Below are 25,162 nucleotides of genomic sequence, written 5' to 3'. Positions count from 1 at the left end.
TAATTTCTCTCTCATAACAAAAAGGCCATTAGAACTTTTAATATTTGTCATTTATATAAGGTCTTTGTGTAATTCAAGTAAATCTGTGTATCCCCCTTATTTTTCTTTACATCAATTATTTATTTTTTATTGTATGTCATTACCTTGCCCTTTTGTATTACATTGCTGTATTCTCTGAAGATTATTTCAATAAAATAAAAACTGATTGGACCTTTTGGCTTGCAAGGCTAAAGTATTGTCAACTCTTTCAATGAGAATTGAGCCAAGAGATTGTACGAAAATTCACAGCTAAGGTTTAATAATCAAACTTTTATTTCGTTTTCACCAATTACAAGTAAAATATCAGCACAATAATAAAGATAAATGTAGGCTACTGACACCGTGATATGTTCCTTGAGTGAAGTGTCTGACTGACTGACCTTATTTTGTCAGTCCCTAGACAAAAACAGAAGATTGAAGGATGTGCGTTTGATCTTAGATGCTGCACTTATTTTATGGGTGAAAATAACCCACAGCTGTAGCGCAACCCAATTACATGATGATCTAGTTACTTTTATTGCACACTGCACTGTGTACAGCACAACAAGTATAAAGAGCAAATATAAGCCTTAAGTCAATAAAGCTGACTATATGGGAGGTATGCACACAGATAACGCCTTTATTATGCATAGCCTCCTTTTGAGCTTTTGCAGAGACTCTTAATATGTATAAGAAAAAATATTACTATTGAGGGCCAAGACTTGTTACTTCTGTACCAATTTGGTGTAGTGATAAAACATGCAACATATCAAAAAAACAAGGATTCAAGTGAGAAAAAATACTTCGATCTGCAGTAGATTTGACAAAACACCAACATGAAAGAAATAGTGGATCCATCTCATTTGTTTATTAAGATATAAAGCAGGCACATGAATATGGAAAACGGTGTGCAGTAAAAAGTTAGCTCTCAATAATAAAGAATTTCCACAGCAAAGTAGTATGAACACTCCAGATTCAAACGCTTAACCTCACAGCAAAAGACGCAAATCATGAGGAAAAACTCATCAAAAACACGCTCCAAATGCTTGAGTCTACAACACAAGCAAAAAAAAATCTTCCATCTGTCAAATAACCTGACATGCCCATTCTGCTATAGTTTACAGATGTCAAATGAGCGAAAACAGATTCAGCCTCGAGACCAAAGTAGCAGGATTTCAAAGCCTCACTCTACACCAATGCACCACTATGCAGCAGACAGCTATGTATGACTAGAAAACAAGCGGCAAAGAGCAACTCCTTTCCATTCTACTGTTTTTACCTAATGTAGAAGGCATTTCTCCTGTTAAACACTTTAAAGCTCCAACACCTCCAACAAGTCGTTTCAAGGACTTTCATAATGACTAAAAGCAAACCCTCAGAGTGTTTCAGGAACAGCATGATTGTGCATAAACTAAAATCTTGATTAGTGTTCAAGCTTAAGGCCTGGGATTTAAACAGAAGACAAATAACAATGAGCGGAGGTTAAAGCCAGTGGAATTTCCTCCGTTCCCCACCCACCACTAAGCTGTAGAGAGAAAACATATTGATCCCTCAATTTGGACACATTCTTAGATTGTGGAGGTGTTTGGTCTCATTGACAGTTAATGGAGCCTGTCGGCTTTGGAGAACGGTGACACATGGTCAACTCATTGTTTAGCCCACTGGGTTCTCTCAGACTCAGACATAGGAGTTGAAAGCTCAGTTACCAAGACTTTCTGACTGGGTGGATCCATGTGCTGTAAGTGTAGGATGCAGCACCTGTACCAGTCTTATGTCGTAAAACAAAATGTTGGGGAGACTGCTCTCTATCACCTTTGGTTTGCCGCATCACATGAACATGAAAAGACATCATGAAAATTATAAAGCCTGGGGTGTGTATTAACAATAAGGAGAAAAAATAACATTTACCAGTCCAAATGTCAAAGGGGACCACAAAATAATTCAACATACAGTACTGAAAATAGTGTTGAAGGACAATTCAATATTACTTGAACTGTATGTAGTGGCATAACAAACTATATATATATATATAAAGATATAAAAATGCAAGCACACATGGAAAAATATTGACTTTGGTTCCTCAGAGCTAAACCAAAACATTTAAAACCTCACCAGTTAGCTCAGCACATCCGAATGAACTATAATTATTGCTTGAGTTAAAATAAGGCAGTTGAGATTTTGCATAGTTGATATCTGCACTACACATTTCAAGTTATTGTGCCATAATCATAAACAACACAATGGAACACCAAAGAGACCCCACAATATTATTATAAAATAGGTTAGAATACAAAATACTCAAAATCTAATCAAAAGCCTTTTGGAATTAGTTCTTACAATATCTATGAAAGCCACTCCCTCCCTCCTATAAACATGACAGAAAAAAGGGGAACAGGTAAAAAATGCCTTTGTCCAGTTGCTTTCCTCAAACTGCATTTTCCCCAGAAGAGAAATAATACTCAATGCTACAGACTAGGGCAAATCAGACCTTTAGTTTGAGATATGAGAGACAGAGTAGGACTATAATGGGTATACCTTAGGAAGCCTCTACAAAGCAACTCCAAGTCAACCAGACAAGCCGACTATGCAGAGACGGAGTAACATTTTTAAATGTGTTAAATCCTTTCTTTCTGACGGACCGTCAAGCTCAATCTATTGACCAATATATTGTCTCTGCCCTCTCTTGAATCAGAAATAGTGGATCTATATGCTATCCATGGCCTTGAACTCGCTCAGGGCCTGCACAGGATTAACATGCTTCTTGTGGGAGGATCTCTTGACTCTATTAGTCTGGCCGTCTTCCTGCTTCTCTCTCTTCACCAGGGGCTTCTTCTCAGGGGCCTTCATCCTCCAGGAGATGGCTGGCATGTTGAGGGACTGCATGCCTTGGTTCTTCTGGTACTTGGTGGACGCCACATAGGAGGCCTTCACAGTGGACACCACCGTGTTCATCAGGTTCTTTGCTGCCTGGATAAGGGACATGGCGCTGTCCACCTGAGCAAGTGGAAGAGAAATGTGGAAAGATCAGAGACTCGGTTAGCGTTGTGACATGGTGAGAGCACAGCTTAAAGTGATGTTGAACTTTGGTAGTAACTTGGGTTGATATACTGTAACATTTAGCACATAAAATCACACATTTAGCACAAACAAATATGAACAAAGCAGATTCTGACAATATATTAAAAACCTAGTCATTCTGCAGATTTTTTTTAACCATGAATCACTTTATTTATACGTTTATAAAACCTTTTAGTTTGAACAAATGTAACACCGAAATTCTTACGACTGGATTTCGGTGTTACACTTGCCTTGACTAGTTGTTTTATATATTGTCAGAATCTTCTTAGTTCATTTAGGTGCTAGAAGAGTGATTTTCAGACCTGTTTCGCCATATAATGGCAGTGAATGGAGAGAGAAAAAGATGCAATTCTCCAGTCGTCTTGCAACACAACAGAGAATCGCTGATTTTGGTGTTATATCATGGCCAGGAAGCTATACAACCCAAGGACTACCAAAGTTCAACATAATTTTAATATCCTTAAAAATTTACATTCTTGTTGAATTCTTGTCTAGTAAATGTAAACAGTTCACGTCTTTCTGCTATGCTTGGAGAATCCCACAGTTTCGTAGTGTTAGCTTTCCAGTGGAAGGCCAAGACTCAGTGTTTGGAGACAAGAATTAACGACCTTTACCAAGTTTGTCTGGCATACAAACAGATGTGAGAAATTTGAGAATATGGAAAAAGGTCATCCTAATTTAATCTCCACAATTTAATAGCCTCAGAGACACTGCTGACACTCGCCTGGTAGTGTCGGAAGCCTAGTCTCTCATTTCAGGACTACAGAAAGGAGGAATTCATTATCTTCTGCACATAGAAGCAACCAATTTTAAGCAATCCCACTGGTGAGTAAGTGGTTAATTCGCTTTCAAAAGGTTCTGTTTGTAAATATCGTCTAGCACAGTGTTATCTTGAGGATTGAAAAAGCTTAGGAAGCATTTGGGCAACACTAGCCCTCCTTCAGAGAGAAAAAGCTATTATTTTTGTTATCTGTCTATTAGATATAAAATATAAGCTGCAAATTACACTGCAAGAGGATGAATCATTAAGTAATCAGAACCAATAGCCAATGCCATTAAGTCTTAGCGTTTTTAATTTATTTGGGCAACACCAGCTTATAAAACTGCAGAAAACAGTCTAGGCATTCTATTGATTTAATAATCCTTCTATCCAGAAATTAAAATAAATACTTCACTTTTAAACTGTGTTGTGCCTTTAATTTAAGATATAGAACCCCCCCCCCCATTTTACAATTCAATTATGAGTATTCATACTAAAGAAATAATAAAGAAATAGCTACAAAAATGTTACCTTGAAACTCTAATGCTGTTTCATCTTTAAACACTTTAATTTTTAAACCAGCTTCAGTGTTGTCCATTTTACTTAGGACTCCAACTAGTTCCTGAATACAATTTAATACCACATTTCAATCGCTTTACTATTCTTCAGCTACTGTTGCACCTAAGGATAACGGACTGTCTGTCATACACAATGTGTCCATGGTTACAATGGTGTTGAACTTACCCCCGACACGACAAGCTCTCCTCCCAGGTTCTGAACCTCAGCCTTGACCTTGCTGCAGATGTTGAGCTGGTGGCAGTACAGAGCGATACGCTGCAGGTAGGCCAGCAGGTCCTGCTTACAGGTGGAGTCGGGGCACTGGGGGGGGGAGATAGAGAATGTGTGAACTAATGTGAGCTATAGTCAGTATTGACCAGCACACTCAAAACAGGTAGCTGATCTTGCACAACAATGAGGTTTAGAATACATCCATTTTAATCACCTTAATATGCATTTACTGGCTCCCATCAATCTGAATATTTATGTTGTTCTACAGATGCAATCTCATACTTAGTCAAGTTGAGTCAGTAGCACTATGACAGGTAAGGTAGACACCCACGTTACGGCCGTGCTCAGAGCAACTTGACAAACAAACGCCCACAGACTGGTAGATTGATAACTCATCTTCACAGGGTTGAGCACTACCAAGTCACACACAATGCAAATTCTACTGTAAGGCAAACACTGCTGTCGATCAATTACTCCGAGGTGGTATTAATAATGTTGTCTGGAGCAAAGTCTGTGTTTTTATATAAAAGAGCACTTACTCCAGAGTAAAGTGAGATACGAACTGTTTTCAGGATAATTAAACAAAGGCATCTTACCAACTGTCATTAATCTGTCTGCGAGAGTTCTTGGAGAAAATGTTGGAAAACCCTCCATCCCAACAATTTAAACAATGAGCTTAGATGTAAAAGGCACAAATAAACTGCTCAGGGCTAGAAAGGCACTGAAATAGGCCTCCATAAGCATAATTAATTCTCAAAGGAAACATGCAGTGGATGAGAGATGGTTTACAATGTCTGGCAAAAACAATTTTAAGACCACAGCTGCAATACTAAGTTGAAAAAGAAGGCTATGTCTCTTATTCTTGTTTCCAATGAGGCGTAACGGTGCTATAAACTACGAGGAGGTCAAGAACAGTTGAGAACAAAAAAACAAAATGTATCAGGATCTATCGGAAATCTATCAACTTCAAGAAATCCCAAAACTTAATTATCATAAAACCCACTTGAAAGAGAAGCTGTATGTAAATAAGTCCACAAATGCATCTCATTTAGCACTAGCAATCTTTTTGAACTACTTCATCTCGTCATAATTAGACTTAGGCTCTATGTTGGAACACCACTTCCAATCCCTTTCCTAGTTTGCTAAACAAGCCCCCTGCCAGCTTGATAATTAGGCTGTAGTTCTCTTCCTCGCTGCTCATCAGGTGAGGGATGTAAACACATTGATGGGGCTCTGGAGCTTTACATTAGATTCTAATAAGATCCAGGCAGAGTGACCTGACAGACAGGGCATTACGGTATGTCAGCAATGATCACGACACGGGGAGACAGTCGACACAGCAGCACAACGACCCTTTATCAGTCTGTTAATAAACAGACGCTAGTAGCTTTCCCCTCACCTCATCTGATCATCTTCATCACTATACCTGTAAAAAGGCACACGTGTGTCCATGTAAGTGAGCAAGCAAAAGAAAATACTGTTTACAACACCAGTATTTGCAGGTGCTTGGCTGTTTGAAGGAGGGTTCCTTTGGCAGCTGTTAATTCTGAGTGCAGGCAGAAGGTGAAAGGGAGGTAATAGCAGCCAATCTTTTAATTGATGGAATATCTGGGCTGTCTGCTGACACCAAGCACATCCACAGTAAGGAGCTGGCGAGGTCAGAGCTGTAAAACTAAAGCCCTGTATAAAGGAGTGTGTGTGGGTGAAATGAAGAGCCATTTTGACTGGCTTTAAGTGAGCAAATCAGATAGTATACATGTAGTTTTTTTCCAATCGCAATGATTAGCCTATTTTTCAACTTCAGCTATTACCACTATTTCCATGCGTGAAGCCCTGTGTATTTTCCCTATTCCAAGGGAGGAAAGCAAAGGAGCGTTTTTTGGGGTCGTGATTTTTAGACACTTGAAACAGACTGGGAGTTATGATGCTTCTAATCCTGCTGAGCGCATCAATATCCCTGGTGGGATGTCTACAGCACTCCGCTGAACATAGTGCACACACTCCCAGACACACAGCCATGCATGCATGCAATCACACACACAAGCCCTGCCAGTCCAACTGTGCTCAATCATACACAGCAAACATGAGGGACTGGTGGGACGCTATAGCTAAATGAGGACACACAAAATATAGGCACACACTTCTTTTCAACCTATACAAAAAATACAAACCCATGCTACACTATGTCCACATGTAAACTAATACAAATTACAAGACACACAAAAAAAGTGCAACTTCGCATTGCCAGTATGAAAAAAAGACCTCAGTTGTCTTTCCATCTAGAGAGCTCTATAGTTGTCCTCCGACAATATTAATAAAATGGACTAAATCATTTCTATCACTGCCATCCACTCCTGATTAATAGAAGGGTGTGCTAAGTAGAGAGGAGGGAGATGTAAGAGATGACATTCTATTAAAAGGAAGAGAAAAAAGAAGGGTATGCAAGAGGAGACAAGGGGAAAGAGAGAGCTGGAGGGGATGATCATCATACAGGGGAGGACTAATACATGGCTGAGAGACTGGAGAAAAAAGGGAGAGGGAGGAGAGTAAAAAGGAGGAGGAGAGAACCAGAGAGAAATAAGTAGTCGGATAGAGGACGAGGATGAGGAGTGAGCCAGAGGGGGAACAGTATGGAGGAGTAAATAAGGGGGAGAAATCCAAATGGGGGCAAGGGAGGTTGAGAGGAGGATACGACTATAGCGGGAGAGGAGAAGGGAAGTGTGAGAGAGTGTGTGTGTGCGCGCATGCAATAGCAAAGAGCTGGGCTGAGGCTGAATGCAGCAGCCATGCTAATGAGGGCTTGGGGAAGTATTCAGACGGCTGAGAGCAGGGCACTGTGAAAGCATCACTTGTGCTCGTACTCAGCTCAGCTGCTGGCTTCACTCAGCACTCAGGAAATTCTGCAAGGCTGCTCTGACTGTCTCTGACATGTGAATACATGGGTTGCGCAGAGAAGAGACAAGAACACCTCTTCTGATTAAGAGGCTTGCACTGGTGACTAATAGCAGCCCTATGTATGATTAACCTGGATGCTAGTCATAAGCTGCTGATCGTTTGGGTGATTTAAGTAGCTCACTGGCTACATTCACTGTGCCACATTAATATGAGTCGAGAACCAGGTTCCATGAGGCAACACACATTTCATCAGTAAGGTTTAATTGCTGTGGGACATAAGAAAATCTCTGCTTGAGCTGTTTGGTGATTTATGCTGTAATCTGGGTCTAGTGTTTAACTTGTATGTTTCCCTCATGTATCGGCAGGTCATGCAAACCAAAATACATGCGGTCATGTTGAAAATCTCAGTTAGCTTCAGCATTTGAACAATCCCCCTGTATTTTATGGCACGTAATATCTCGTGGAAAAGACAGGGATCATCACTTTTACTCTTGTCCCTAACGATTGACGATTGGTGGTACAATGGTGACTTCAATCATTAGAGCCCATCATTGTTTTCTCTCTCCCCTAGTGAGAAAGCATCTCTTGTCTGAGCGAAGGCCTGTGAAATGTCCCTAACACCTGGTGATATAGGCCCCTTGGTTTTTCCACATGCTGTGCGGCCGGTTATTAAGTGGGACAGAGTTCACCTTGCTTGGTCAGCGACTACTGAGAGATAGCAAAGCGGGAAGAAGGGGCTCTGGAGGCTTCATCACACAACCCAGGAGGTCCTTTCAAGTGAAACAGATAAAAAGTAAGACACCTCCATCATTAAAAGGAAGCAGCAGTAAGTAGGTAGAAATGTCACAGGTGCTTGTAGATGGGATGTCGTCTCCTCACTGTTGACATTAGGTTCATATTCAGAAAGTACAGCAAACACACCAAAGTAGGGCTGAGAGGTATTGGGTCGTCATTCTATCTGCTAATTAAATCTCTCAAGTAACAACGCCTGGCATGGATGACTTTTGGTGTACTATTTCCATATTCATGAGGTTCAAATTTTGAACTGCTGTGAGTGCGCGTGGGCGGCTCAGTTTTTTTTTTTTTTTGTGCCTTTGTGTTTAAGCTGTTACTCTGAAGAAGGTTCAGAGCGTGCTGCAAACAATAGCAAAAATCTTTTTTTCCTTAACAATACCCAGCCCACAAACTAAGAAAGGAGAGAGAGGAAATGAGGCAATAACAATGATAGAGGAGAATGTTGAACAAAAGGATTTCACAGTGCTACGTGTTGGGTAATGTCCATGATATAAATGATCATCAGGAAGGTCAGGTCCCATCATTGGAAATGCCATGCAATTCTGCTGAATTCCATTATATAGAGCAGAGACAGTGGGAGAGCCACTGTGCTGCTGCCGCCCAGCATTGACCTTTCAGGACGCATCACCCAGAGGAAATGCCAATTTCCAATATTTACTGACACGGCAGCATTCTAATGCGCCGCTGCCAGGGGCCTGTCGGTGAGCGCCAGGGGGTAGTGAATACAGAGGTGTTTTCTGCTATGTTTGTTTTCACTCACTTCTTGTCATGAGAGAAGATCGATACTCCTGCTATCCTCAGATCCAAGCGAGGTAAGTTTGAGTGTTTTGCTTAGTCTGTTCATGGTAAAACTGATTAATCTGCTGACGAATCAGAAACACTGCCCACAACACTCTGATGTGAGGCTGAGTATCACTGGTGAGTTTTGAGTCATTGGAGCAAATTGGCTCAATGTTGTAATTCCTCTGCTGTGATATAAAAGTATAATGAGGCTTGAAGGTAAAATGGCCCCATTTTTCTTCTGGGCTTTGGCCTGGTAACAGGGGGCCGGCTAAAGTATAGCTTCCCCAAACCAATAATGTAACAGCTGCTGTTATGGTACACGTACCATAAAACCCAATTTATAATTAAGGTGAGAAAGTAAAGTGAAAAAGGAAAAAAAAAAAAAAGTGTTGTTCAATTCCACAGTGGATTGGGAGATATGCCATAGCTTTGTGAATCATCCTATATCTCAACCTACTGACAGTCCAGTTTGTTCTCCTGCCACTGTTAAAAGATATGCTCATCCAACCACCAAAACCATCTTCAGTCAGGCAATCTGGACGCCTTCCAGTGGAGCCGTGGCTGGATTTTCATAGCCCAGAGAGAAGAAAGCAAATCCAAAAGCTTAGGCCAGTCAGCAAGTTTCACCCTGCGACTTTACTGCTCTGACATACAAGACATCTGCTGGGTACAAAATGTCAGACATTTCTATGTGTGTGTGTGGTTGGGGGTTGTGGATGACGAACTGTGTCTGAGCTGGGAGAGCACCTTTAGGACAGCAAGCCACCAGGCACCTTTATCTGCCATTACACCTCTCAACTGCCACGGGGATTGCAGGGGGGGATATGGGTTACAATGGGCTCACCGCCATCGGGAAGAACAGCGTGACTGAGATGCATGGCAAAGTTTAGGCAGATACAGATAATGCACTGGAAAGACTACTCCATTATTTTGAGGCAGAAACAGAGGCTGGGGATAAGGCTAGATAGGGGGAGGAAATCAATCCACAAACTGAACTGTGGTCTGTATTCACTTCAAGATGAATAGACAGTAACTACAACATTTAATGTTATAGATTATTTATTAAAAAAAAATAAATGTATTACTGTTCTTGTAGTATGCTTCAAAATACCCCAAGATATTGAACATGAGATGGAAGAAGTAAAAAAATCTTCAGGACAGCTACTAGAAGAGATTTTTTTTAGCCGGGATTCAAAAGTAGAAATGAAGACAGAGCTGTGCACAAAGGAGAAGAGGGCACTGAGGAAAATGAAATTAAAAAAATCCTACAGTACAAAAGATAAAAGTGCTTTAATGCAGGATAAAGGCTTGAACAGACTAGACTCCCTACTGGAGAGACCTCTAATGAACTTTGTGAGTATTTTCTGTGTATAGTCTAGTTAATGTGCCGTACCATTAGATTTCTTCTGTCTGGTGCTGATCCTGTTACTGCGGCTGGCTAAATATAAAACCACCATGGTCTACAGTGATCAATCAAGACCCATTTGAAACTGAATGATGATAGCCAGAATTCCTCTCCTCATCACATCTGCTAAAATGATGCACCAAATTTGCGTGGGGCCAATTCAATCACACTGACACTTGGGGATGTTAATGTGACAGTGAAACAGACAGACACTGAGAGTCTGGGCATGACAGGAGAAAATCATGCTGGAGGCAGGCCAAAAAGACTGACTTTAGAGGTAACCACGGGGACCAATTAAATGGCCTTCATCAATTTTTAATGTCCATGCTGCAGCTGTCAGTCAGGCATTTCATTGAAGTACTTGTAAGCAAAACTGATATCTTAACAGGGCAGCTACAAAATAGGTAGGTACAAACAGGCATGTTAAAACATTTATACTTTTGGGGTTAGCTTGACATTCAGGCTGTGACTTCTACTTGGCCTGAACCTTCGCTGCTTAATGGCTCACCTGCTACTTGACAGCTACAAAACCTCAGATTTACAAACTGAGGTTAAAAACCAAAGGAAATACTTATGGCCTTCACAGGTTGCAAAATATTTCAACAGTGGCAAATAGTTGCATCCTATTTAAGCTACTTAAATTGTATTTTTTATTTACAAAGTGTCTCCATTCCTCTCCTATGTGCAGAGGGTCTATACTACGCAATTAATCTGTATCAAGCATTTAGGTATAGCCAAGTACTGAATTTCTGTCAACATGTAACAAGGTACCGCAGACATCACACAACCACCTCAGTACGATATTTGGCCCTTCTTGCAGTGTACCCTCCCCTCGTTTCTCCACCTCTGGGCCAGACGCCAGAGCTCCAGACAGCCTTATTCCAAGGCCACGTGCCTTTTGCCGACCTGCTTCGAAAGTGAAAAATGAAAGCATTTTTGCTATGATATTAGCATAACTACATGCTTTACAAACCAATAACAAAGTGGCAGTGGATAAATTTCCCCTACCAGCAACCAAAAAGGCGGGCTGCTGATGGGAGGGCTGAGCTGCAGTTGGCTGTGGGCTGACCCTTGAACTGCTGAGCTGAGAATTTGTGGGCTCCCTAGGTGATTTTGCTCCTCCACTGCAGCAGGAAATTTACAGCCCTGTCCGCCCTAAAGCGTCCAGGGCCAGAGCCGGGATTAGACTGCGACCAGCACCAGAGCCCATGGATCACCATAAATCTCCACTGATTGAATGCAAATTGGAAAAGTACACTACGTATGTCGGTATACATCATGAGAATAAAGCTTGCACACCAAACGCACACACGGCAAGCACATGGCCCATTCTCTAAATATGCAAGCCTTATTTCATGTGCATGTGCCTGTGCATGCGTTTGTGTGTGTACATGCACAAGTGAGTGTATGTACGTGTGCGAGCAGGCGGGCGGTGGGAATTTATGGGCTACATAGTGGCTCACACATTTGCATTATAAATCTCAATTACATAGCATTATTTGTTTACCAGCCCGCTCAGATGGAATTCTCATAAGGTGCCCTGCAGAGGAGGGTCATAAATTCTTAATAAACTGCAGTGCAGACCTTTGTACGGCACTGACCTAAATCCTGCAGCTCATCTCTGCACTACACTCATTTCTTTAAACTTTAATAAGGCTCTATTACACACATTTAACTGGTTTTCGGTAACCCAAAACTAGACCACTTCTACCTGCACATATCTGCTGAACACAATGTGCACATACAACAACATGCCATAACACGATCTTGTGCGGGAAAGTGTGGAGTGAGATGCTGTGCTATCAGTATGGGACCATCTGCCGATGTGTTTTATATGAAGAGTCAACCCTCATAGGCCCTCCAGCCTGAAACACAGAGGGCGAGTGATTAATATGCCTAGGTTAATGAGCAGTCCCAGCATTGCCTTTGCTGCCCTGACTGTTTCTGACAGTATGTTTGCATCTAGGTGGTGATTCACTTTACTATTGCTGCTCGAGTATGCAGACCATCCCAACTTACCATGTCTTCGTTGGAACTGGGCCTCTGGCATCTCCTGCTTTGTTAGAGATATGCCCCTAAATATAAACCACCTACGTAAATAAATTTTAAAAAGCTGCCACCTGGTAATTACGCTGCTAATTAAAGGCGAATCACTCATAATGGATTCAGCTCTCAGGAGGGACTTCCCTTTCCTCCACACACACTGCCCCTACTTTCTCCCTCTCCTATCATCTCCATCATTCCCTCCCCCACTAGCCCATGTCCATCCCTGGGAGCCCTGGCTGATGTGTTGTGGGTGAGTGTCGCCTGGTCTGCTAGTGTTTTGGTCTGCGCTGAGAGAGGCTAAGAGGGACAGCTGGATGGGTTCAGAGGCTGGAGGGGTCCTCACTCTTGGCAAAGACTTCGGTTCCAAGAGCCAAAGCTCTTCATTTATTCATACTTTGAGTGCTTCAAACCCCCAAATCCCCTAATAGTGTACACACATACACAAAGACGTACACACAGAAAAAAAAAAAAACTATGCAGAAATGAGTAGCTACAAATAGTCTCAGACAGGGAAAAAATGTCACCCAAATCAAACATATCCATACACATGTGCATGGGGGGAGGCAGGCAAGTGAACAGACACGTATGTAGGCATATACACTCACACACATGCACGCCCACACACCTGCACAGTTGCCCATCTGTTTTCTTTGGGGGATAACACTGTATTCATTAAAGTGAATAAGCAGCTTCAAAAGCCGCACTGAGGCATGAAGGGGAAAAAAAAAAGAAAAAAAAGAAAATCACTTTCCAGAACGGCTTGTTCTCTATTCAGATGCAATTAGGTCAGTACAGGTAAAGGTTTTACTCGGTGATAGACATGAGTCTGCAACATGAAGGATCCGAGGGCAACTTAAATAAAATATCAAAAGTGTAGGGCTCTTGGAGGCCGGCAGCTCATTATGTCAGATTATGAGGGAGAGATCTCCACTGAAAGCTAACTGCAGATGTTTCCAGTATGCCTAGGTCTAATTAAAACCTATGGTCGTGCAGCAAATCGGATAAAGGTACTTAGCTTTTACATTCCCTCCTTACCTCTGAGAAACAGTCAAAAAATATTTTTGTATGCATATGTGGGAGGTGTTCAGCAAATTTCAAAACAAGTGGTAAATATTTCACATGCCCCAGCGGTACAAGGTTAAAACATATTTCTCCTCATTACGCAAACAACTGGTATGAAAAGAGCTATGGAACAAAACTACGTAATTCATGCATCAATTATTAAAAAGTGTCGTGTGTATGCGCACACTGACTGTTTGGAAACAGATATTTAATAATGGCGCAAGATAATTGATTCAAACAGAATTGTTAATGACCACTACAAAGCAGCAAAATCCATGACTTGTATTTAGCCTTGAAACATTCAATATGAATGAACTCATTACTTAATGATGAGGCTTTATGCTGTTATGACACATTTTGCCAACATGAGATCAGTGGAGATGTCAACAAAACCAGAGTAAGAGAGAGACTGACAACGCCTCCATGTTTATCTAAATCGAAATCTTACAGCAAACATCTGAAGCCAGTGTTTGCCTTCCCGCGCGCCTGTGTGTTCTTGGATAGAAGTGGAAGAAACCCACAGCTGGTAGATCTCCCAACCACAGAGGCAAGCGATGTCTTCACAGGGGAAGACCATGTCAACCTCAATCTGACAACCGTGTCTTGTTGCAAACATCACAACTCAACTCCTCCGTGATTTAACAACAAAATATATACATATTGCAGACACGGAGCCAGTGAGCCTCTTTTCTGCCTAAGAGGTGGTACATGAATAAGTTGGGGGATAAATCATGTACAGTGTCTCCCAGAGGAGAGGTACAGTGCAAGTATTTAAGTGAAATATGAGGCCATGGATAATTGAATGTGTGTTTCCCTATGTCAAGTAGCATAGTCTCTGGGGTAAAGGATAGATGTGGAAAGATGATGGAATGGGGGATTGGGGAGTGGGAGATGGAGGGACAATGAGAGGGAGAGCAGTGTTTGATCCAGAAAGGAATTGGTTAAGACCGAAAAGGGGGGGGGTCTCATGAATAACACGCATAATGGTAAAGTTAACAGCAGGCTCAGTGATAAAGACCTAGTGTAGACCCTTTTCATTCTGTTACTGTCTCATAATATATAAATTTGATTAATAAATCAGCTAGACAATATTCTAGTAGCCTGTCTGTGCCAAACTGACAAATATGACAACAGAAAATACGATTTGGCGATGCAACCGTCCTATCTGCAATAGGCTCTTTTGAAACAATGATGTCCTACTTGCCGAGTTCATCGAGCCTGTTCCGATTGGTACAAACATAGCTGAGCCTTGTTCTGGCAGATTCAGAAATGCAATTGAGATCATAATGAAATGTTACTGTAGCCAACACACAGACAGATGTCTCATTTTCAGCCAATAAAGTAGCTTAGCTCCACAAATCCAATGGCATTATCTTCACACATTACATCTGGGTGGTTATCCCCCTTTTTACAGCTTATTCCTAGCCCAAAGTGTCATGTATATAGACCATTATTTACCGCCAGTATTTTCTACTGGACATTTCATTGGGTACTGCGACAATGCATTAATTAATCCACTGTAGACTCACTCCATGCAAAATAGTCAAAGATGTGCAAAGTCCTTTTTTCTATAGATACACAATAGAACCAGTAGATAACATCAATTAATCTGCTCAGTCTTTTGTTTTCAAAGGAAAAATATAAAAAATATTTGAATTTAGGCTATTCCTGTGGATTTTGGACTTGTGAAACCTACTGGTCCCGCTGGGGTACCACTGAGGGAGCTTTATTACTTTTATGTTGATGTATGTTAAAATCATCAGCAAGAAACCAAAATCTGTGTGGGTAGGCTAATTGCCAAGGCTAAAGAAAGGGAAAACTCTAACATCATTCTGCACAGCACGCCGGCAGCAGCCACAGGAGATTTAAACCAAACTTGCCTACAACTATCCTTAACATCTGTGCTGTATTTTTTTCTCTCACCATCATGCATTTTAACAGCGCATATTCACATGTACACAATATAAGAGAGTCAAAGTGGCAAATAACTAAAATTCTATACACATATTCGGGTCACTACATCAAGCCCTTTGGGATGGGGTTCATTTCAGACTTACATTGTCAGCGATGGTGCGGCCCAGCTTGTCCATTCTTGATCCCGCCTCGGCGATTTTCTTGGCGGCACTGATGACATCAGACGTGTTCTTCAGCGGTCCTTTCCCCCTGGGAAAAAAACGCGGCAAGATCACTCACTGTTTCTGATCTACTGCAGCCTCATTCAATATGCAAGAGCAGCATCTCAGTCATGGAGCTGCTGCGTTTTTTCCGAAGGTTGTTTTTCGGTCAGAGACAGGTATGGACAGAAGCGTGATATATAGGAATAGGTCATGAAAACACTGTACTAGCGCATGTGTACGCTTGGGCACACTGGGTAATTCCACACACACAAAACACACAAACACACAGACCTCTTGCACAGTTTTGTTCAGCCAGGGTTGTGAACGTTTTATAACCCATTAAACTCAGGGGCGCAGCCTTCAGTCTGGAGGCCATAACATCAGAGCCATAGCCATGTGCTTGCGATCCTAACAGAAATTCCCCTTTCCAATCCTGCTGTGTTAACCTGTTTGGCCCCTTTAATTCAAGCGGCTTCACAGGCTTTGTTAGAATGCTAAGAAGCAACTAGGTTGGTTTCATGTGTATTGGCTGAGGAGAACCAGATGGTCTAAACAACATAACACACACCACCCACTCTTCATTTGTGTGGTCATTTTCTGCCATGGATGGTAGGACAAAGAGGGAGAGGTGGACAAAGGCAGAAAGAAGAAATTATTCTAATTGGAAGGAAGTGAGAGCCCAACTCAAATCAAAAGCTCTGGTCAATGTCCTAATGCTGCACTTCCACCCCCCTCCATGACCCAAACCAAGCTAGTCCCAACACAGGCCAGTCCAGCCCTGACCCAACCCACTGTAAAGCTTGTCAGCCATTTGCCAGCTTTGTGCCCCCACAAGGGACTCTGGGACACAGTTGGCAAGAGGCACAAATTGGATTCAAAGCTGCTCTCTCCAGGCTAAAAAATGAGCCATCCAACCCAGAACAGATGGAATTTTGTGTTCTCTTCTCTCCCTTCCTCTGCCCTCCCCTCCCGTCTCCAACCCTTCCCCTCTCTTGCTCTCCCTCTGCTGCTCTGCTATGGAGCAAGTCAGGGTCCTCGTGGAAGAGGCCATGCGTCACGGCACAGACTGGGAGATCTCTGGGGACCGGTCCACCCCTGGAGACAGAGCTGGGGGCATTGTGATGGGTTTGAAAAAAATAAATAAAAATAAAAAAACAGGAGAAATCAACAACTCTCTAAAAGACAGCCTTAGCTTGGCTCCGTACAAACACAACACTTAGTTTAACAGTGATTAAACTTCTGTCAAAACATCTCATAAATATAGCCAACATTGATTTCCTGTTAAAATACTCCTTGCTTAAATATGCAATAACCATAAGAGCAAAAGGATAGCACTCAGTGTGCTGTTACTGCTAAATTTCCTCCATATTTCCAGCACTCCCTTGGTGGCATAGTGACTGTTTTGCAATAGGGAGAGGAAGAAAGGAGGCAGGGGGGAGGGACAAGGGGGCTCCTGATTTACCCTTATCAGATTTTCATAGTGGATTTATACATGGAAGAGAGGCTGGGGGAATGTCAGGTCTGGTGACAGCCACAGGACTCCAGATGGGAGTAAGCCACATCGGGGCGAGCGCTCCACAGCACAGAATGCTCTAAGACAGGTGGCTCCCAAATATGTTGCATGCTTCCAAGCCACACATGCCTTATTCATGAGAGCCACCATACAACCATAAGCAAAGTAGGAGTCAACAAGAATCTCTCACTCTCTCTGCAGATAAGTCAGGAGAGAGGCCCAGATCAATTTCCTCAAACAGCATTAACCTTGGCAAGGCTATGTGCCAGCTCAAGGTTGAGGGGGCAATAATTTGGGCGTGGGCTGAATTAGCCAGCTAGTGACCTTCCATGTGCTACTGCTGCATGTGAGAGTGAAGACATAATGGGAAGATAGATCGTCAGACAGACAAGTATCCAAGTAGGCTCGCTCACACTCCCCTACACGCACACACACAGGCATCCACTGAGAAAAATACAAAGCACTTGCAATCATTTCAAATCATTCTCCTAACTGCGTAAATTATGTAATCAATGGGAAGTCACCTTTTCATTTGCCTTCATTCATTAATTCTGTTAACTTTTTTTCCATTTATAAAACTGTTGTGTGTGTTCCTCTTGATTTGTAGACAAAATTGAAATGCATGTCCTCAGTGGGTATAGTAATGGAATAATTTAGGAAATATTGCTTTCGTTCCAATTTAAATGATTAACATGATTTAACAGGCAGAATCCAGGCAGATAAAGCTAACAACAAGCGAATTCAGCCGACACAACTGTTGTTGATAGATTATCCAACATGTCACAAGTGTGGAAGCCTACAAACAAGCTACTCCTCTCTCACTGAGTCACAAACTTCAACATCGGCTATTCAAAGATAGTCCAGATAAGAAATTCAGCTGGTTATGAAATCAGGGACTTACAATGGGTAGGCTTCCCCGCAGGAAATGCACAAGAGAGCTGAACAAGAGGAATACACTTTAATAATTAATTACCTTAATGTTATCTATCTGCAATTTCTGTTTAATGTGCAAGGGATTTAAATAAACTCCATTGAATTAGATTGTGTCATGTATCAAGAGTTGAGTTTGCATCAGCTTACTTGTAGGCTAACAGACTTTCAGTAAAGGCAGAGGAAAAAGGCAGTGCAAAAGTCAGGGTTTGTAAGGATAATTTAAGCTATTTATCTTACTTGCCAATGTAGCTAAGCAACATTTTAGACAGGTATGCTGATATTGACAATCAACGCAAAAACATCAAAAACACGAATAATGGAATTTTGAGACCAAGTTTTGCTGTAACACCAGACAGGGATGAAAAGTGCAGCACACAGGAAACAGAAGGGCCAACTTCCTATAAGTCTGACTATTTAAGACCGATTGGGAAGTGTAGTTGGGGTAAACACACATTTCAGGTCTGTTAAGATATCATGATTTGTTTTTACCATGTCCCATTAACCCTGTCCATCCAAAACCAGAGGTTGAGGAAATTTTGGTATAATGTTTCTCAAAGAGCAAACGTAACAAAACTACTGTTTAATATATTCTATAATGCATATGTTCAGCACCAAATTAAATTAATACCTTTACTTGAGAGTAATACCAGTTTCCAATGGCATCAAAATTCTCTCTACCTCCAACTTCTTTTCTCCATTTAAATACAGTATTTCAAATATTGATGGCACCTCATTGGGCACTTCATGTGAAAGGTTTTCTTCATTTGAATTCCTTGGGTGTGCTTTACATTGTAAAGGCTAGAAAGAAGCAGCCGTTACCTTGACAGACAAATATCACTGCAATCAAGAACCCCTTAAAATATATATACACGGCTGGTACCATCTAATCAAAATACATGCATGGCACGGGGCTGGAGATGCGAGGCAGCATCATTTGCATTCTATTTACATGCAGCACAATAGATGTAGTAGGCGAAAGGCTGCTTGCAATTATCTTCTCTTGATCGTTTGAGTAAAAAAGGATCAAATCAAAACTTGTAGGATTCAGCGGACGCTCAGTCGGATCAACGGTTGTCTCAGCACTCTGAACTCTGCCACAGCTTTCTAATATTATTCCTCCACAGCCGAGGAGGCAGGATCTTTGACCCATTCAAAAAGATGAAGATGGAGAGGGAGCATTTCATCGTCATTACCGCTGTGACTCAGAGCTAGGCACAAGATGTCCTCTGAGTAATTCACTTGAATATTTAAAAAGGCACAGCCACACAAATACAGTCAGACACAAATACACCCAGCCAGTCGAAATGTCCCCTCACTTCCTCCAGACACACATGCGAGTACACACACACACAAACATAGTGAGCTAGACTATCGTGCTGAGACAGACATTTTCTCTCACAAACCAATCCATACCAGAGAAGCGTCATAATTACCCCACACAGCCAGATATTCAAATGCATCAGGTACACACATGCACAAGCACATGTTCACGCACAAACACATCACACACACCATCATACTCACTGCATATGGCAGGGATTCGCGGGTGATATGCCAATGAGCTTAGCTTCTGTCACATTTAAACAAGATAGTTTTTGGACTCCTCTGCCTGTCAGAGAAAAAAACCTGACCTTTTCCTCTGTTAAGAACTGCCCTTTCTCTCACAGCCTTTCACAAAGACAGTTTTCTACAGAGGCGGCCTGCGGCAGAACCCTAAATTCACACTTGATGCCTTGCAGTCATATTATTTCTCAACATGTTTACTGTGCTTTCGGGAGGTATTCAACCCCCTTGACTTTGTCCACATTTTGTGGTGTTGCAGTCTGAATTCAAAATGAATTAAATCGTTTTTTTGTTAACAATTTGCTCAAAATAACCCATAATGACAATGTGAAAACATATTTTTATAATTTTCCATGTTTTTTTTAAAAAGGCAATACAGAAATCTCATTTAAATAATAATCCCCAAACCATACTTTGTAGAAGCACCTCTGGCAGGGATTATGATTTTTTTTTGGCAACTTCTTTCTCTTCTTCCTAACTCGGTCAAATTGGCTGGGGATGGTCTGTGGTGTTATATGGGTGGTGAGCTCTCCTCGGTTTCTGCCAGACATAGCACTTTGCATTATGGCTGAAGAGTTAAAATTTCATTTTTATCAGACTACAGTCTTTTGCCTCATACTCCATCTTTCACTGCATTTTTGAAAACTCCAGGCTGCTGCCATGCGCCTTTTTGCAGAAGTGGCTTCCTTCTGGCCACTCTGCCCTACAGCCCAGATTTGTCAAGTTCTGCACCGACTGTAGTCCTTATACCAAGATCTCCCATTGCAGCCAAGGAACTCTGTAGTTCTGTCGGTCAGTGGGTTTCTTAGTAACCTTCCTTGACCGCGGTCCTTCCTGGCTAGTTGCTAAGTTTGATGAGACGACCAGCTCTAGAAAGAGTCAGGGTAGTTCCATATTTCTTCCACTTTCCTAATGATGGAGACTACTGTGCTCTTATTCCCATCACTCCAAAAATTGTCTGATGCCCTCCTCCACAGTTATGCCTCCTCACAATTCTTTCTCTGACTTCATGGTAGAGTTTCTGCTCTGATGTGTACCATCATCTGTGGGACCTTTTATGTGCTTTGTTATAAAGTATGTTGAATCATTTAGTTGGCCACAAGTGGATTCAATCAAGTTGTAGAGCCATCTCAAGGACAATTTGGATGCACTTTAACTCACTGCAAAGGGTGTGAATACTAACTGACAAAAAACATTTCAGCTTCTTTTTGAGTAATTTGTAGATTTCTATATAAAAAAAAACAACAACTTTGACATTACGTGTTATTGTGTGTAGATCAGTGATCAAAAAATCCTAGTTTAATCCTTTTTGAATCCAGACCAACACAAAATGCAGAAAAACCCAAGGGGTTTAAATACTTTTGAAGGCACTGTACATTGAGTGCTGCCGTATTAGGGATCGACTCAGCACAAAAACGACTCAGCACAAACATGCTCGTTAGCAAAGTAAACAATGCCAAGTTAAATTTCTTACTGAAATAGCGCAGAACTGAGAAAACATCTGTCTTGGGGTGTGATTTTTACAACATCTCAAAAGACTTTTTCAGGCCACTGATCCAGACAGAAACCTTCCCGATTTGTCCTATCATGACATTTAAACTTTCAGTACATCTATCTAGTGTATTGTACCTCTCCATACACCTGAGGAAGTTTGAAGGCCTAAAAAACAAAAACACCTATGCTTACAAATACTCTGTGGCTGGCTGGGTAGTTGAGCCAAGAATATAGCATCTGAAAAGGGGAAATATTTTTGGTCAAAGGACAGGTAAGAATCATTTAATCAAATTTGTAAACATCAGATGCTTAAGTTGCAGAAATAATTTACATCAAGCCAAGCCTAATCAAATACTACAAAATTCTGTTAAAATGCTTATCACACACATTTCCCAAACTGCATTTTTGCAAACTGTGGGGAATTGTGGCACTTCCCAACAGTTTGCAAGGATGCAGTCTTCACAATATGTGTGTGTGTGTATGTGTGTGCACACGGCATCATCTAAACAGTAGTGTGAAATTCACTCTGTCTTGCTGGCACAAAAACAGTGCGACTAATTGGCTGAATTATCTCACTACAGGTCAAACACTCAGGCTCAACATGGCCTCCACTCATCTGTGGATTATGGTGCAACATGACAGTGCTCACGGACACTTGAGTTTGACACCACAATAAAAAGCCTGTTGGTATTTGTACTGTGCACAACATTATTTGGATTAAAATGCATTTTTGAATTTTTATTTTAGGCAGACAATAAGAGCTGGACTCTCTTATTGAGGTGCTCCTCCTGAGCATCTAATAAGTGCTTAAAAATGTAATGCAACAAAAATTCATGCTTGTTTGATATGGGATTGGATTTAAAGTGGTAATTTCAGGGAGAAATATGCTTCATCCAGAAGTCCCTATGCTGGCAACATCTGCAAAACAACTGCTGCCCCATAGAAATCAACACTGTAGCGAAGTGTGAATCAAGTTAAATGTTTGCCAGATATTCACAGCTTCCAACCTGAATAACACAGAAACGCCAACTGCTCTCAGTTTAGGCATATTTTAGAGCCATCTATACTGCAGCGAAAATATGGACTAATCTGTTTTATACTTCACAGTGAGTTCTGAGGTTCTTTGCTTGCTGGCTTATTGTCTCAACAAACCCCCGTTGATTTTCTGATGCATGTACAGACATGAACACATTCACACACAGCAAGCCCTCAGCCTTATACAAACACAGCTCAGAAACAAACACAACAGTCCACATGCACAGTGCAATAATTTATCCGAAGCCTCATAATGCCATGGCAGTATGTCGTTATGTCTGAATTCTGTTTTTGAAGTCAGATTCTGCAAGCTCATTTGTGATTTCTACACAATGGAGAACAAAGAACCCCAAGACTGATTGAAGGGAGTGCATGAGGAAGCGACAAAGAGACACTGGTTAGGAGGGAAACAAGGCTGTATAAATACCATTCTAATAGGAGATGCTGTGTACACAGTGGAGCGAGGGGTGAATCTGGCCACCATGTAGCAGCTCTGCTCAGAGAGCCTGTCCATTTAACATTTACACACACACCGCTACACATGTAGCAGAGAGAGAGGGGAAATTTGACATATTGCTTATGGCTCTGCAGAAAAAGAACAGGGGGAAAAAATCTAAATCAAAAAACAAAATCCCACCTACAGTGCAGCTTGAGGAACATTAAGAGCGTTGGTGCATGAACAGTAGTGTTCAACTGGGTGCATAATATATTGCGGATATGGGCAAATGTTGGGAAACAAATGTAAGCTTATTGGGTGATTGTGTTTGACACGGGCTGAGCTTGAAGACGCATTTTGTCTGGAGGCATTTTGCTGCTATTGCACAACCACGGGAATATCAATGTGAGGTGTGACTAAGATGACACATGCGTATCAGCAGGGTGAATAAAGCACCATGGAGAAGTCACAAACACACAGAGAGACTACAAACACTTCATCCGACTGACTTCTGAGGCTAGCAAAGATCAGCTATAAATACTATATAGGGTATCATTCAGGTCAACAGTTGCAAGGGAAAAACAAATGGCATAAGCTGTGTGTTCGACTGTCTACACGCACAAAACACACAACCACATCTTCCCACCCCAGACCAGGTGTCTGGATGTGGGCCAAGTTGTCGGTCCAAGCTCACCTGGTGAAGTCCGTCATCTCCATCATGATCATGCACATCTGCTTAGCCAGCACGATGATGTCATTGCCACTGTCATCCCACTTGGATACTTCAGCATCCAGCTTGCTCTTCTCTTCCTGGAAGCTTGCCACCTGTTCTGCAATCTTCGCCTTCTGCTCCTGGGGCAACTGGGCCATGATAGCCTAGAGGAGGGATAACGGAAAGACATAGAAGGTAAGTACAATGGACCAGAACATGGCACACTTGTGTTGGGGCCATTTCTGTGTCTCCAGGCTACTTTTTTTTTTTCCAAATCATAGCCACTGGCTTCCAAGGATGCTCTGTGTATTTTTTTGCCAGGGGGAGAGCATCATGTTGTATGAGATTACAGCAGCACTCTCAGGGTCCGAATTACCCCCTGCCAACCGCCAAATACTGGTAAAATTTGTTTTTGGGTCACCAGCCACACTGGTTGTTAACTTTGAGACAGGAGCATTTGAATGCCTTGGTTATATAGTCTTTGATACAGCCATGATGAATTACAAAGCACCTGATCTATACATAAGATAATAGGAGAGCTTGTGATTACTACAGCAGAATAATATTGTGATTCATTTTTCTGCCCCACGAAACATACTGTCACATTTTTGTATTCCGATATATTGAATTTCCATATATTATCCCATCCCTATAAAGATAACATTGAAAATGGGTAGAGTGTGACATATTTCTCTGAGAACTCTATATTAATAATTTTGGTAATTTTTTTTACCAGCCCTTGGCAGGTGAGCGAAAAAGTTAATTAGAAGAGGCCGACACCTACTCTTCCAAAAGGACTGTTGGCATAAATATAAAGGACATCATTGGTTACCATTAAAGTTGAGTCATCTATAAACGTTTGCTTACCTCATAGTTATGGTTTGTGAGGAAAAACTTGTTTTTGAATACTGCTGAAAATTTTCCTAAATAGATAAATAGCATGTTGACATGGAATGACATTCTTCAGGGAGTGACCAATGGCTACTTGAAGAGTAATGTCCTCCCTGTAAATAACTGTCATAAACAGCAACCCTCTAGGGTGAACATTTCCTTGATTGGCCCTGGTTAAATGGGGACTGAAAATCATTAGAAGTTTCATTTCCTACCATCAAGGATGGGTTCAAAACGCCTGCAGAGCTCAAGAGTGAGGAGGTTGGTCAGATGGGTGAGGAGAAATATACATTTATTTCACTCTGCCTCTGGCCATTAAAGGAGATCAATAGAAGGGCATTTATTTAGCAGTACTTAATATCCTGTGCAAACGTGTTTAGCACTTTATTTCTACTCATCCTGTTGAGGTGGACGGTTAAAGGGCAGCTTCCCAACAGGCAATCAGACATTCAATGAATGAGGTTGTGAGGCCGAAGTGGGCAGATACTTAAGGGTAGAAACTCAAATACAGCAGCAAGAACGTTCATGCTATTACTGGTAAATAGGGATTCTCTCTAGAGTCACCCAAGTTTAAATAAGGGTGTTCACAGTGGTTCAAGGATGAAGGACCCCTACTTAACCCAACAGTCAGCTGGTCTTCTGTGGGCTAAACGTACAAACAGCATAGAAATGAGGGACCATTCCACTCTTACAAGGAGTGAAAATTTCAGAGGAATTCAGTCCTGCGTATTATTTAAGACATTTAGGAAATTGGCCTCTTAAGTTACAATTGGATGGGAAGTCAAAAGAGGTTAAAGCTGTGTGGTAACAAGAGAGAGGAGATCTTACAGATAATAG

General features: G+C 41.6%; 1 protein-coding gene across 1 annotated transcript in view; it reads right to left on the bottom strand.

Annotated features, from left to right (window-relative positions):
* Positions 1-289: 289 nt before the first annotated feature.
* Positions 290-25,162, bottom strand: part of ctnna1 (catenin (cadherin-associated protein), alpha 1) — a 114,902-nt gene continuing 90,029 nt past the window's right edge. The window contains exons 15-18 of the mRNA XM_071531498.1: positions 23,417-23,598; positions 15,689-15,794; positions 4,601-4,735; positions 290-3,012 (exon numbers count right to left, since the gene is read on the bottom strand). Of these exons, the coding sequence (XP_071387599.1) occupies positions 2,722-3,012; positions 4,601-4,735; positions 15,689-15,794; positions 23,417-23,598 (714 nt within the window). The 3' untranslated portion in view covers positions 290-2,721. The remainder of the gene's footprint in view (positions 3,013-4,600; positions 4,736-15,688; positions 15,795-23,416; positions 23,599-25,162) is intronic.

Source organism: Centroberyx affinis, unplaced genomic scaffold (genome assembly GCF_046629955.1).
Source record: "Centroberyx affinis isolate AG114_WGS23_722 - 3 ecotype Tasmania unplaced genomic scaffold, CSIRO-AGI_Caff_v1 ptg002087l_1, whole genome shotgun sequence".
Taxonomy (NCBI): domain Eukaryota; kingdom Metazoa; phylum Chordata; class Actinopteri; order Beryciformes; family Berycidae; genus Centroberyx; species Centroberyx affinis.
This window is presented reverse-complemented; position numbering and strand designations above follow the sequence as displayed.